Source organism: Orbicella faveolata, unplaced genomic scaffold, assembly GCF_042242905.1.
Source record: "Orbicella faveolata isolate gen_17 unplaced genomic scaffold, um_ofav_v1 contig_26, whole genome shotgun sequence".
NCBI lineage: Eukaryota > Metazoa > Cnidaria > Anthozoa > Scleractinia > Merulinidae > Orbicella > Orbicella faveolata.
In genome coordinates, this window is record NW_028301554.1 from 12,257,484 (window position 1) to 12,273,326 (window position 15,843).

At 38.7% G+C, this 15,843-nt stretch overlaps 1 protein-coding gene and 1 long non-coding RNA gene across 9 annotated transcripts in view; both read right to left on the reverse strand.

The window, feature by feature from the left end:
- Positions 1 to 3,840, reverse strand: part of LOC110053062 (uncharacterized) — a 96,545-nt gene extending 92,705 nt beyond the window's left edge. For 6 of the 8 annotated variants that reach the window (XM_089295668.1, XM_089295666.1, XM_089295665.1 and 3 more), the window contains exons 1-3: positions 3,492 to 3,840; positions 1,877 to 1,974; positions 889 to 948 (exon numbers count right to left, since the gene is read on the reverse strand). In XM_089295668.1, coding sequence (XP_089151794.1) covers positions 889 to 948; positions 1,877 to 1,974; positions 3,492 to 3,533 — 200 coding nt within the window. In that variant the 5' untranslated portion in view covers positions 3,534 to 3,840. Of the gene's footprint in view, positions 1 to 872; positions 949 to 1,876; positions 1,975 to 3,491 lie in introns of all 8 variants that reach the window. The other 2 variants (XM_089295667.1, XM_089295669.1) reach the window with 2 other exon arrangements.
- Positions 1 to 15,843, reverse strand: part of LOC149108180 (uncharacterized) — a 217,721-nt gene that overhangs the window by 163,813 nt on the left and 38,065 nt on the right. The gene's annotated exons all lie outside the window — the stretch shown is intronic.

Here is a 15,843-nt window from a genome sequence, read left to right on the forward strand (position 1 = left end):
TTAATTGATTTAAACGTCGCATTTTACACGCACTTAATTCAGCAATTCGATTCGGCACATGTAAAATGCGACGTTTAAACCGAGCCTTATTTAATAGCTTTATCAGTTGATATATCTTGATTTTTGTGACACTATTTTTAGTTAATTGAGCAATTGATCTTAACTTCAGTGGAAGATAAGATCTTTCAATTTTGACGTGCATTTTCTTGTCTGCACAAAACAACCTGTCAGAAGTTTTCAAAACACTACAAAATTGGTTGCAACAAACAGATGATCATTTTGTTTACCAAGCCAGTTTTTTGCATGAAGGGTCCCTGGAAATCCCTTGCAATGTCAACCAATCACGTAGGTCTTTGAATAAATAAACTTGAGGTGCGCAATTAAACGTTCGAAACGAAACGAACAATAGAAGGAAACCAAACAAACATTAGACATGTTTTAAACGCTGCAAACGCTGTAAATGCTGCAAACTCTGCACTGTTTGGGATTGAAAATGTAATGCCGCCACCAAGAATTTCAGTGAGTCGTGTAAAGTTTTCTGCTTGTTACTCGCTAACCGGGCAAAAGAGAGGAGATTCAAACAACAACACCACAAGCTGATATAACAGAGAATCTATGACTACGATTATTTTCGTTCACATTCAGTCCATGATTAGCGACTGTACATCAACACCATGCACATGGTCACTAACATCTGACATGCCTTCAAAAAATCAGGCATTGATCTTCCTATTTTTAGTTGTCCAGCTTTCTGAGCAGACACTTTGGACCATTAACCATGTAAGTAAAAAAAAAATTGTCATACAATGAAACGACTACATGTATAATATATTTACTAGAGATTTGACTGTCATGACTTAAAATTTATATACTTGGATATTTCCTTACGCTGTTGTTCCATTTGGATCCACCTTAGTGGCTGATGTTCCTTTTTTTGCCAATGTTGACCTAAGATTAATTCAGTACAAAGTATCAGTACAAGTACTGATAAAACAGGGTGATGACAAGTTTGCACCAAGAAAAAAATATAGTAATAAACTACTTAACAGCCTGGGGTTGATACAGGATTTTAGAGAAGGGGGTTTGAGATACGGACCGGTTAAGGTGGTCCCCTGTAGGGGGGTGGGTGGGGTAGGTACCTGTGTGTCATATGCAAAACGTGTCGTACTTATGTTACTTTCTTGATGATGGTACAAAACTATTTGAAACTATCCTTGTGGTGCTATTCTCTTAAGAACAATTAATAATAATAATGATAATAATAATAATAATATATTTTATTATTAATATTTTTATTATTGTTATTATTATGTTTCCACAAATCTCTTGCTATCCTTGTGGTGCTATTCTCTTAAGAACAATTACAGCAATTTGCTCGAAATGCATGCACAGGTTAGTTAGCCTCAGTGCCGACTATATGTTAGGTGAAAGATACATTTCATACAGGATAACAAACAAATGTTGAGTGCTTTTCCTTGTGGTAGAACACAACATGTTAGACACATGAGTTCTAGCATCGCTAGCGTGATACACTCTGTTCGTGAGTTCAGATCCATGCATTTTCTTTATTTTCTGAGTAATACCACACTCTCATTTTGACCGAGGATAACAGCTATACTTCAGGTAATGTCAGTTCTCCCTTTTTTAGTGCAAAGAATGCTACTGTACAGTGACTGCACATCTTCGGGAATCACCCTTAGCAGCATATGTGAAGTGTTTTCTTTGAGATTGACTATAGATGGTACATGTAAGTCATTGAGTGGCAATCAAGTAATTTATACAAGCTAACTACTTCATTAAACTAATACAATTGCCGAGGTGTTTTCACATTGCTAAACAAAAACAAATGTACAACACTAAAGACAAATGAGCTTACTTGAGCTTCTCCACATCTCCATTCTCAACACACTCAATAAGTCGCTCATCATACTTAGTCCAGTCAGCTGCACTGTGGTGATTCACTTGAAGTTGCGTCTGTGTGGAAAAAGTCTTTTAATTGCTCCATGGTTACTTAGCTTAACTACTGATAGTACACTATGTACCTTGTTTCCTGTAAATGAATTACTGTTAAAAATCAATTGAAAGTAGTATTCAAAACTTGAATTATTTAGTAATACAAAGACATTATGATAAGAAGAAAAAATAAAACAATAAAACAATAGAGTTCGCAGGCATAAATATGTTTTGGGCCTGACTCAGACTCATTTTAGCCCGAGCCACTAAATGAGGGTTAAAATGAGCTCTGAGAAGAGCCCAAAACATATTTATGCCCAAAAACATAAACTCCATTTCTGTTATCACTTTGGAGGGCACCGAGAAAATAAAAACTGAAAAAAATGTCAACAAAACAGTCTGGACAATCAGCTTTTATTTTCACTCTGTGAAAATACAAAATACATCAAGCAAAGCTGGCTAAAAATTACAAAATCTTGCCATTTGAGTTTTAAAAAATTGTAGAGGACATGAAAGGAAAGGTCAATTAATAAAGCTTACTTGTAAGTGCAAATGTGAAGTTTATTTCAGAGGGCTAAAATACATATTAGCCCGGCAAATTCTCCATTTTAGCCCACACAATGCCCCACAATGCCCGACAAAGTGACAATAATAGTGAATAAGAAGTAAGCATGTTTGATACATGTACCTTAATATAGTGTTTTTATCCACAGAAAAATAATTTGCACTTAATGACTGGCCCCAAGGGAAACAGTGAGTTTTGTTTCACCGAGACCCTCATGCAGTGGAACAGGGAAACAAAATCACCACAATCACTGGTACCAGGCCACAAAAGGCCAACAGCATTCCACTCCCTCAAGTACTCTGAAGTCTTTCTTTACTCAGTCTTTTTCAACTGTATGTCATTCATTCACACAAATGAAGACTGCCTGTTCTCGTTAAGCGCTGTTCCAAACATCAAAATGGATCATTTTCCATTTGGTCAATAACGTCCAAAATTGACTCGCCTTACCCCTTCCTCTACCAGACGTCCAGCGGACCTTATTATAAGCATGCAACAAGGCCCCTAAAGCCTGGTTCACACTAGCGATATAACGACATAACAACATAAGCAAAAGATAAGTTTTATCTTTATGTCATTATGTTCATGCTGTTATCTTGCTAATATGTCATTATGTCTACATGTTCACACTACAAACATAACGTCCTTTGTACCTCGAGATAACGTCCTTTTTATGTCGTTCGTGACGATGTCGTTATGCATGTCGTTATGTCGCTAGTGTGAACCAGGCTTACTGCTCGTGTGAATAACTGTCTCTCAACTGAAGAATATTCCTATTTTGCAAACTTCACAAGGAAGACTACATGAAAGCCTACTGAGACTCACTGCTTAATTAAGTTAATATTCATAATCCCTTAATCTCAAACAAGTATCAAAAGATCGCAAACATAAGCTTACAGAACCTGTTGTCCCCGAATAAACACTCCAGCTCTTCATATCAGGCTCCATATTATTACCATGGTCAATCTGCACTAACCTGAGAACTTCGTTTCGCCAACTTCCCCTTAATCTTCTTCATTCCCAGCTTCCATTTGACGTGGCGACAGTGTTACATCCTAAACCATTTCTCCTCTTGTTTCGTTTTGATTCCCTAAAAATTTTTCTGTTCACAAACGAAGTCGGCGAAAGCGAAAACGACACTTTCAAAACAACTTACTTAACCATCCTATATCACTTCCTGTGACTGTTCGTACTGTTTATCCTATGATAATGATCCCGAAAGCCGCTGTGGCTACAATATTACATTCAAGATCAGTCGAGGAATGATCAGAGGAATGAAGATCAAAATATCCTGGGGGCTTGGGGACAATCTAGAGTCCAGAGCCCTAGCAATTGTAGCATAGCAGCGTCTGAGATTAGAGATGGTTTGTTGCCCGAGACGGGGGGTGGGTGGGGGGTACTTGCCCAAGTTTTTTGTATGGGTGTGCGGCCCGAACCTTGAAGCCTGTACCCTATTTCAGACTAATATCTGTGTCCTGTTTCAGATCTGAACCCAAAATCGATCGATCCTGTTTCATACCTCTAAAATTAGTACGCGGCTCTATAACTGGACCATATGACCGCGGGAAACCAGAAGACAGTGCCTTCCATTTGCGTGAACATTTGAGAAGGGGTACAAATTTGCCGATGTTAAATACGGACAAAAAAAGTTCATTGTAAGTTAAGTAAATACCCAGTGCCAAACCACATGTACAGTAAAAACAACATCCCTATTTCAGACCACGATGGTCAAAATCTATGAGAAACCAGAAACTGCGAAGGACCGCATACGATAAACGCTGCCAACGTCGGACCTACAAGAGATCTGATCAGCCAAAAATATACATAAAGACAAACAATAGACTGCAAGGCTGATACTACGTGAAAGATGTTTCGAGACACCAACATGACTAACACCGGTAAAGCAGGATCGCAACAGTGGGCAGCTGTTTCGTCCTTAATATCGGGACTCGTCACCACTGTGTAGCGAAGATATGTAACGCCAGCCCAAGGGCCAACGCACATAAATTGCAAAATGACCCGTTCACTATATCAAGTTCCGCACTTTGAACTTACTTGCGCCCGAAACACGCGTTGCCACATTACGTGTTTAGGGTCCAGGGAACAATGCCCAAGATGGCAATCTTCAAAGTACCATTTGCAAACAAAAGAAAATGAAATCCCTAGTTATGACCACTTTCGGCTTTTAAAAAAGTTTCAAAATCTTATAATATCAAGCGTAGAAATTACTGAAAAATGGTAAATCCACTTGTAACAGTTTTTAATTTCGGTCAAACTTGTTTCTTTTCCTGTCAATTTCAGTTCAGTTAGATTTTTCTGCATGACTTTTCTGTTTGTGAAGTCATGACCCAGTCCCTTCTACTAACCATGCTGGGATGGCGGTGTAGGGGGGAGGGTGGGGGAGAGGGGCGTTAGAAATTCAGGGAACAGAGGTACTCCAGCGTCGGCAGAACAAGAGAATAGTTCACATTTTTATTTCTTGAATGATATTCTTGGTTTTTCTCAAATCAGTTTTAGTACGAACTTGTTCTGCCCCTTCATGTTCGCGCCTTAAATCTTAAGTTTTCTTTCTCTTCCTTCTACTCAGTTCTTATCTTTAAAGCGTTCTCTTAAACATGTACAGTATATATTTTCTCTTCAATAATTTTTTTCATAATCATTTAATTATTGATTCATCACGATAAGGAATAGGCCTAAACATAATGTGATCACATAAATCACAATCATTTCTCCTCATTTGATGAAAACTCCCTTTTCTGAAGTCATAAGACAAGAAGACAAGCAGGGCTCTAAGTGTGATCTCTAGAGTAAGTTATAAGGTTAAGGGCCCATTAACCGATTTATGCGCGCGCTCGCGCGCGTTGCTAAGGAGGTGAAATTTCACTTCCGGTTACTTCCGTCAGCCTGAGCGTGGAAAGTAAAAACAACTGAATAACTTGCAAATTCGTTTGCGTTTAAGATGTTTTTTCTTTGTGTTTCACAAAATGCATAGTAGAAAAAGTACAAGCAAAGACAAAATAAGAGAAAAACAGAGAAACAAGAACAATAGAAAGAAGAAAAACTAACTCCGTGTGGCTTTGTTTGATCTTACCGAAGTGCGCTGGTAGTGTAAATTGCGCACGCGCTGATAGGGTAACTTCCAATTTATATATCGGGCGCACTTCCGGTTTCTTTAAATGCTAAAGGAAACGCGGCTTTTCTCTAAATCCGGTCTTTTTCGACGGATTTCGATCAAAGCCAACGTTGGAAACATAGCTATGCATTCCTTTTCCGAAATCATGCTTTTTTCAGAAAATTACGAATTTTTTTAAATTTTGAAATTCTCTAAAAATCTGACGTTTTAGAAATGAAACAAAATCTATGCATAGCGTAATGAGGATTTAAATTAAGATATTAAATCAATGAAAAAAGATCCCGATAAAGCAATTTGCCTGGGAGCCTTTGCGTTTTTTCAGTATTAGTCACCTGACTATGGGCGTGGCCTGATGACGTCATTACTAGTGTTACTGATCATGAAAAAGTTAAAACACATGAAATAACTCTGAACTAACCAAAAATGATGAGGTTATATGAGAATAAATTTTCCTTAGCGACGGCTCGAAGAGATCGGTTAATGGGCCCTTAAACGAAGTGTTCATGAAATAAAACTCAACTTTATATCTACTTAAAGATATAAAAGTTAACCGTTTCGGCCAGGGGTGAAACACACCTAAGACCTTATTTATAACTGAAAACTCAAACCTCTAAAAACGTATTTTTAGCACGAAGAATAATCATCGTGTTTTGCGCTTTGGGGCATTCACGTTTTAAGAACGAGGAATATAAATTCTAACAGGAGCCATAATCGGGGACGGAGACCGTAAGCGCGCGCCATTTCTAGTATTAGGGTTGTCCCCATGATATGGGACAATAATTCTATTTTTAGAACAAATTGCGCCATCGCCTGCGGCACACGCGCGTACATGCTGCGAGGATTTTTGCGGATGTCGCGCGGAGGAAATGGCGTCCGAAATTCCCGAAAATTTTCATGTGTTTGGCCCACAACTCAACGCGTTCACGTCTGTTGGAATTTTGCTTAAGTATTTTCGTCGTAAGCTGCTCCAGTTTGAGTGAAGTAAGACAGTGTCGAATTTAGGTATGTTCCGCTGTGAGCTTATATATATCGCTGACCAAGTTGTGTTCCGACGGATGCTTCTTTTACATGAGTTGTACATTACTCCACTTTAAATTTCACATATGTTGAAGATTAACAGCTTTTCCATTATACAGCAAAAAACTAGCTGGATATATTTAGATATAGCAGAGCTTCAGGGCTTCATAGTTTCCTAGCTCCTCTTGCCACACACTTGCGAGGAATTTGTCAGTCTATCGCGACCGAAAAGTAAAACAAAATAATTGCTAGTTTGAGTTTCGCTTGAATTTTAAGCAACGCTTAATGTTTCATCCAAGGCCCAATAACTTTACGTCCTTAGATACTGCTCAGTTTTATTCGTGTAAAAATCCAGTAAATTCTCTGTTGTCAATGAATGAGAGCGCCCGCCGATGCGTGTTTTCAATACAGTCAGTAAACATGACAAATTGTACTTCCGCCGCTCTTTCGTGTGAAAGCGTACATCGAACTCAAACAATAACTCTATAGTTTTTAAATATGTTTAAGATTGATAAATGTTTGAGAATATATAAAAGCTAAGCTGGAAATATGTGAATAAAGCAGAAATAATCAGCAAAGTTACGATGACGCTTTCTTTAATCAACTTGGAATAACGATTTCGAGTTTGTTGATCGAGCTATCAAAACTCCTTGTCTATTTTCATTTTCGCAGTGTAAAACTTCACTATGCTCATGTTGAAGAAACACACATGATGTTAGTAGCCTTTTTTGCGTTCGTGAAATTTGTTACAGCATCTCAGCACAAAAGATAACGAAAGAAATCTTTGTCAAGACTTGTTGACAATTCAAACACCGACTCGGACTTGAAAGTGCACGAGCTGCACTATGCAAATGAGCTAATTGTACGCGTCAGACTTTCCTTTCAAAAACTTTTGCAAACTCACCAAACAAGCAGAAACAATAAGAAACCGTCAAAACAGGTTTTGGTTATGATGAACCATTGTCTGAGAAACTCACAAATTAACTCGATACCAGAGTGTAGAGTTTTCTTGCTATATTCTTAAGTCAGAACAAACGCAAAAACATACGCGTAAGCTTACAACTAGCGTGAGCAGATCTTAGTATTCATTCCCAGCGCTAGATTGAAGTCTTGTTTTCGACCCTGAAAAACCCACCTTTTCCGTTAGCTCAGAGCATAAAACTACATATAAGCGCCCTGGTTCGTATTCCCTGCCTTATTCCCTGCCATCGCTGTGAAAAATACGCAAAAGAATCTCTCAACTCTCACCATTTGATCACACAACGTGACAACATCCACGCGAGAGCCCCCGACAAATTTCCCATATGAACAGACAACAAAATTCATCCCGGTAACCGGGCTCATATGAAGAGGCCGAAAGTCCCTCTAATGATATGCAGTTCACCAACTGTACGACTTGTAAACCATTGTTTCACGACCCGTACGAGTCGTGGACTTGTATATACACTCTAAGTCTCTCTAATGATATAAAGTTTACCAACGGTACTCAAGACTCGTACGGGTCGTGAAACAATGTTTTGCAAGTCGTTCCCGTACGAGTCGTACGAGTCGTACGGGTCGTGGACTTGTATATGCACTCTAAGTCCCTCTAATGATTTACAGTTCACCAACTGAACGACTCATAAACCATTGTTTGACGACCCGTACGACTCGTACGAGTCGTGCGAAAAGGAACATGCCATTATACGGGTCGTATCAGTTCGTGTACATTGGACAACCCTCTCGCCTGCGGCTCGTGGTTCCACAGTCACTTTGACAATGTTATGACGTAATTTACCATCAACAAGAGGACAGACGCATAAAAAACTTACGTCAATTTGTTAAATGTAAATACAAAAAAGTGCTCAATGGCTTGGTTCTAAAACTGTCAGGATCTTCTTCAGAATCAAATTTTCACTTTCGAGCGTCGGCTCAACAGAGAAATCTACACCTTCAGCTTGGGATGAATGGAAATCGTTTTCTCAACAGTATCGTTCGCGAATGAAAAGAAGTTGTCTTCATCGTCAAACTTTAGCTCCACTAATTGTTAAATACATTTATTCTAGCAGTCTTTTCTTCATTATTATTTGCAAGCGGTACGACGGTATCTTGTAAAGCATTCATATCAATTGGATGCGCTGAAAACTTTTGAAACGACGGGAATCGGGAATCGGGGAATCGGGGAATCGGGGAATCGGGGAATCGGGGAATCGGGGAATCGGGGAATCGGGGAATCGGGGAATCGGGGAATCGGGGAATCGGGGAATCGGGGAATCGGGGAATCGGGGAATCGGGGAATCGGGGAATCGGGGAATCGGGGAATCGGGGAATCGGGGAATCGGGGAATCGGGGAATCGGGGAATCGGGGAATCGGGGAATCGGGGAATCGGGGAATCGGGGAATCGGAAAATCGGGGAATCGGGGAATCGGGGAATCGGGGAATCGGGGAATCGGGGAATCGGGGAATCGGGAAATCGGGAAATCGGGAAATCGGGGAATCGGGGAATCGGGGAATCGGGAAATCGGGGAATCGGGAAATCGGGGAATCGGGGAATCGTGGCGTCGGGGAGTCGGGGAGTCGGGGAATCGGGGAATCCTTAAAATGAGGAATCTTTAAAATGGGGACTTTTTAAAATGAGGAATCTTTAAAAGCGGGAATCTTTAAAAGCGGGAATCTTTAAAAGCGGGAATCTTTAAAATGGGGAATCTTTAAAATGAAGAATCTTTAAAAGCGGGAATCTTTAAAATGTAGAATTTTTAAAATGGGGAATCTTTAAATTGGGAGATCTTTAAGGTTATTCCTCAGAATTGCACTGCGCACGATTTTCGCGTCATTAGCGCGCGCTCACCAGAGCGTGCATATACTCGCATATACACAACATATACAAAATACTGGCTTTTGCTGACGGCTTGGCTTGCGAGAGACAAATCATCGTTTTTCTCGGAAACGAGTACCGGGCCCCAACGATTTTTTTCATTTAGTTCGAATGCAGTGATCACCTTCTTTCTATACAGTCTATACAGTGAATATGGACCAATTTCTATCGCAGAGTAAAAAGCTATCACTGAAAATGAGAGCATAGCTAGTATTCGGAAAAGATAATATGTGCTGTCTAGAACACTGTGCTCTCAAGAACATCTTTAAAATGGGGAATCTTTAAAAGTGAGAATATTTAAAAGCGTTAATCTCCACTGAAAAGTGAGCGAGAATCTTTCAGCTTCGCACCGGAAGCTATTTATTCTGTCACATGTATCAACTCAACAAGTACAAATACAGTTGTGAAATTTATTCATTGTAATTATATTGCACGCTATTTAAAGTGGTACCATGACGAAAATTGCATCTCTCCTATCTAAGCCATTTTAAAATATAAACAAGTAGTCTGTATGAGAAGAAAAATGCCGTTTGCTATTTTCAAATGTCTCTTTTCTTTCCTGAGATATTCAAGTTTTTAAGATATGCGAATTAGCCAAATGATGACGTCATACACTCAACAAAATTTTGATCAAATATGATGAAGAAAGAGATCTCGGCCAATTTGTATCAGAAATGTTTGATTCTTTGCAGTAAGACTCTACTAAATGTGCTCCACAAAACGAGCTTAACAGTTTTGTTACCATGGCAACATACTGTGTTCCAGACCTCCCCAATATTTAAGAGCCAGTGCCCATAACTATGGACCAAACAACGGCACAAGTCGAAAAATCGATTTTGCTCATTTTTTGCCCATAGATTGGCCCTAGCTAGTAAACAAACGGACCATAGTTAGTTTCTGCTAATGCAGCTTTTTTGGGGAGAAATTTGCGAAAAACGATTTTGCCCCGATTGAGCTCAAAATCTACTTCCTGTTATGCTAAATTTTCTGAAAATTTGATTGCTTTGCGCGTCGCACGGCAGCTACTTAAGAATCTTTCAATGGTCTTTACATTCAGCTCAGGTCTTCATGGTATGACTGAGTGAAAAATAAAATAAATCGAGGTTTCTTTTGAGCCCGAAACGAGATCGAACAGAAACGCAAAATATTACGATGTGTTGCAAACGAATTATAGCACTAAAAAATCGCCATATTTTTCTATGGGCTATAACTTTAAATGCCATAAAAACACTTTCTACGGGTTAACTGTACACCCACCTGTTTGAAAATCAAAAAATATCTCTGGGCAAATGGTTTTAAGTCGCCCGCCTTGGCCTGTGCTTCTCATAGATTTTTCCCTGAACCGCCGTGAGAATGTAAACAATTGCGTGACGCGGGCGGTCACCGTGAATACATTATTCGTTTCCAACAAACCGCAGATGGCTATCTTAGAACATTTGGGTGAAAAAACAAACACATAATGGACCACTTTTAACTTTAATATTTTGAAAGTCATCGCTTTGGAAATTTCGTTAATTAAAAACGTCAATTAAAAGCAATTTACTTGGAGTTCGGGTGTTACTGCTATGTCGTTTTAAGCCGTCGTTCTTTCTTTGATCATTTTAATTACAAGAGCGAGTTCTAGAAAGAAAATCGTTCTAAGTTCATTTGTTAAGCGTAATGACAAGTTGATATTGTTGGTTTGTATTGTAGCCTTACGTGATCTGAAGGAACGCTACAGTGATTAAATTTGTATTTGTTGATTGATTTCGACGGATCGATTTTCGGTTAAACCTTTTTATTTGTACCAACACATTTAGTGCCTTTTCTCCTTCTAAAAAGTTGGAAAAAGTAAAGTAAACAAATCCTAAAAGTTTAAATCGTAAATAAGAGGCATCGACATTGCGAGTGTCTCGGTAAGCTGTTAATTTGAACAATATTACTGTGCTGGACGGATTGCTTTCCAGGTTACGCACGTATTATACATATAGTTCATTGTGCGCGAATGTTTCTGTTTCAAACAACTGAAATGCTCAATGCTTTTTTTTCTTTTCTTCTTCAGTCGTAAAACTTAAGGTTAGAGTTAAGCTAAACCCTAAACTGTTTTGGCGGCCAACCTATTTTTGGCTAATTGCTTAATCAAATTATATATACATATTTCATTGAAATTCGCTCTTCCGTGACCGACTTCCGCCAACAAAACAAGATGGCTGTTCGCTGTTCATTTAAGACTACAATCCTGGTCAAAAGTGTTGGGACAGTTACGGCAGATGACTTCACAGGCAGCCTCTCTTAAGACCAAAACCGCGCAAGCCCGCCTACCCCCCTCCTCCTGTCAATGTTGATAAAAATCTTGAAGAAAAAAAATCCTTGACAATAGCTTCAGAATAGCCACGTTTGAAGAATTGTTCGCCTCCTAGAACAGTATTCTCGAACTAAAGAGACGAGAAGATAGATATTCACGTCTTATTCCAATAATAGCGATTTTTCAGCAATCGCGTTTGGTTCCAACACAACTGTCTAACCACTTTCTATTGTCCCTTTTTCCTTTTTTCCCACATCCGATCTAGTCTTTAGAATAGCTTCGTTTTCATGCAACATTGCTAGGGGGGAGGGGGGTCAATTGTACTTGCTTCTATTCATCTTTTGTTCTAAAACTTTAAGGACGTAGTTGAAATCGAGGGTTTTAGCGCGCAAAAGGGGGAGGTGTCCCAACAACTTATGGCCAGGATTGTAGGTTAACACGAGAGGAAATTGTTCCGGATTCGTGATGAATTCGGAACGTTTCAGTGCCGGATTGATTTTGCCGTTTACATAAAAGTGGACGAATCCTAAAAAAAACTCCCCGGAATTTAAAGTGGGAACGTTGAATCCGAAAACTTTTGAATCTGGAGAGTTTTGTCGTGTAAACAATTTTCTCTCGAATCCGCATATTTTTCCGTCTGTGATCTTTTGAGTTTGCGGTGGAACGAAAATGGCGGATTACATGATCCAGTCGTCTACGTAGTCGAGTCGTAGGCACATTGATGGCCATTTGATGGCGGTCGCTGGGTGATTACCTCGTGCTGTTTCAGGTGTAGATAATCACTTTTATAATACTGCGCAGATGACGACGATGGCACGATCGAAAACCTCGACGGTTCTAGATATTAAGTAAAGACCAGAATAACTTCCTGGAGGGACCTGACATGATGGACAACAGTACCGTGGTCAGCGAGTCGAAAGAAAACTTCAGACTGTCTCAACCTACCCCTAGCCTTATTTTCGGAGGCATTTTGTTTCTCGTTGTCGAGGCAACAAACTGCTTGTTAACCATTCCATCATGAATGTGCCCGGAGTTATCGTCGTGTGTAAACGGTTAAGAATCCGAATATCCTTTCACTGTAAACCCCTACTAATCCGAATACTCTAAAATTGATGAATCCGGGAACTTTTACGAATCCAAAAAAAACTCCTTTAGTGTAAACCTAGTCCTAGATCGACCACTGTAATGTTTATTTGTCTACCAGTGTTATGATCTGCAAATTTCAGTTAATTGATCAAACAACCAAAGTAGAAAAGATGGAGTTTTTCCCAGTATGATCGAAACTTAAACGCAATTTCTTCCTGGGCTAATTCAATTCAAGAAATTCCAGGTTTTCTAGCTGAGTTTGAGCATATTGTGTAGGTACGAATTTGTTACACTGCTGGAAGAGCTGAGATGCCATCACGCAGTTAGTAGTTTATAGAAATTATGGTATTTCCACTTGACTTTATTTGTCAGTCAATGATTCAATTGCCATAAACCATAGAGGATTGGTTAAGTGTATCTCTAAAACTGCCACTATATTGTAAGTTATCAGTGAAAGCAATAAAATAAACAAGTGTTAAAATCATTTCCCGGAGTACTGTAGCAACGTTCTTTATCAGGGATGTCGTGGGTGTTGCAATGCAAATGAAAAAACATATATATTTATACTAACTTAAACAAAAAAAAAACATTTTCCATTATTTTATCCACACAACGTTTCAAAAATTGCTTTCATCGGATTGCTGGAAACGAATATTTTACTCGAGATTGGCTATCCGCGTCACGCAATTGTTTACATTCCAACGGCTGATTTTGGGCAAAATCTATGAGAAACACAGGCCAAGACGGGCGACTTGAAACCATTTGACCAGAGATGTTTTTTGATAGCCTAACAGGTGGGTGTATATTTAACCCGTAGAAAGTGTTTTTACGGTATTTAAAGTTATAGCCCATAGAAATATATGGCGATGTTTTTAAGCAATAATTCTCTTGCCACACACTGTAAAATTTTGCGTGTCAGTTTGATCTCTTTTCGGGCTCAAAACTAACTTTGATTTATTTTATTTTTCGCTCAGTCATACTACGAAGACCTGAACTGAATATAAAATCCATTGAAATATTCTCAAGTAACTGTTCTGCGGAGCGCGAAGCAATCAAATATTCGGAAAATTCAGCAAAACCGGAAGTAGATTTTGAGCCCAATCGGGTCGAAATCGTTTTTGGCGTATTTCTACCAAAGAAAGCTGTATTAGCAGAAACTAACTATGGTCCGTTTCTATTCTTACTAGGACCTATCTATGGACAAAATACAAGCGAAATCAATTTGTCGACTTGTGCCATTGATAGGCGATTTAGGTCCATTTTTGTAGGCATTCACTCTTAAGGCTTTTCTGGCCACCTTTGACGATCCATTTTGATATTTGCTAATGGTGTCTCATATGCACGATCCAGCAAGCATATAAATATGTTAGCTCAAGTTTGTGGCCTTGTTTAATGTTTTTCAAGCTGAAAATCACTAACATATCGAAATCAAGTGGATGGGGACTGGTAATGAGTGAGTTGCCATGGGAACAGAACTATTTACAGCCGTAGGTGTGTTTCCTGTAGAACTATTAGCCTACCAAGTGTCAATGGATTCTGCTGCAAATTGACCGAGACAGCTCAATTTATATACTTAATATAATATTGGGTTGAGTGTATGACGTCATCAGTCATCTTATTTGCATATTTTACACATTTTTCAAACTTAAATATCTCCGGAACTAATGCAGATATTTGAAAACGGTGAACGGCATTTTCATTCTTTCATGGAATTCTATGTGATGCACCTAAAAAATCAGGGGGTAAAAATTTGATCATAGTACCACGTTAAGGTGGTATGGTACCCTCAATAAGGACCAAAAAGTTTGTTTAAATATGGCGAAGAAAGATCAGTTGTGTGCTATTGCACTCAAGGAGAGAAATTAAATTTCTAGAGTTTTACTCAAAATGGTTGCTATGGAAACCAGCCACAGCCTTTTGAAGTAGTGTTTTATAGTATTGACGCGAACACTTCCTGCTCTTTTACAAAACAAGAATTGACTGTCAAATAAGCATATCATGTAAGTTTCTGTTTTGTCCTGTGATATGAACCTACGTTTTGACAGTTGACTCTTATTTTCAGTGCTTTTTACAGCTTCATTTGGAAATAACCTTATTTTTTACCACACCCAGTGGACAAATCATCTCATGTCACGTGACATACCTTAAAATGTTACGAATTTTTTGGTTTATATCATCACGACACTATTGGTCTTTGATGAGCCCAAGTTTCAGAAATTCTACTTAAAAACCTTGCAAAGTAGTAATGTTGGCGCGAAGTCAGTCGGTACAAAAGTAAACTTTTGAGAAAAATGCACTTTAAGTTTTTTACACGAAGTATCAAGCATTTAACGAGCCACAAATAGCTGGGGGGGGGGCAGATTGTATCTCGGGGGAGGGGGTGCAATGGTTGTTCTATTTTGTAAAAAGTTACCGCAGTTGTGGGAAATGTTCCTTGTCATAAGGGAAATGAATGAGCCTGTGATGGGAATTTGAGGCAAAGCTTTTCACAAATAATTATACCAATCGAGTTGTGCATGTTTTAAAAGTTTTTTCTAAATAGTTTCGTTCATATAAGTTAAAAATAATCTATAGTTTTGGTCACGTTCTTATAGTAAACAGTCGTTGCTATGGCCGTTGCCACGTGAAAAAACTTATACCACTGTGTACTTTCCTTAAATTTCACACTCATCTGGTAGGAAATTCGGCAAGATCGTTTCAAAATGCTTTTGACAAGTCGTCAAGGGTCTTAAGTCTTGTATTTCCAAGAAATTGAATTTTTCATGAACATCGCCATATTTTAGGGTACCATAAGTACATCGGTTTAGCGGTTTAGTACGGTGGCCCATATATGCAATGCACAAATAAAAATTTCAGTGCATAAATATCGATCTTAACACATTAATAATATACTTTTCAATGCACAAATGTATTTTTCAGTGCACAAATATGTTTTTCAGTGCACAAAATTATT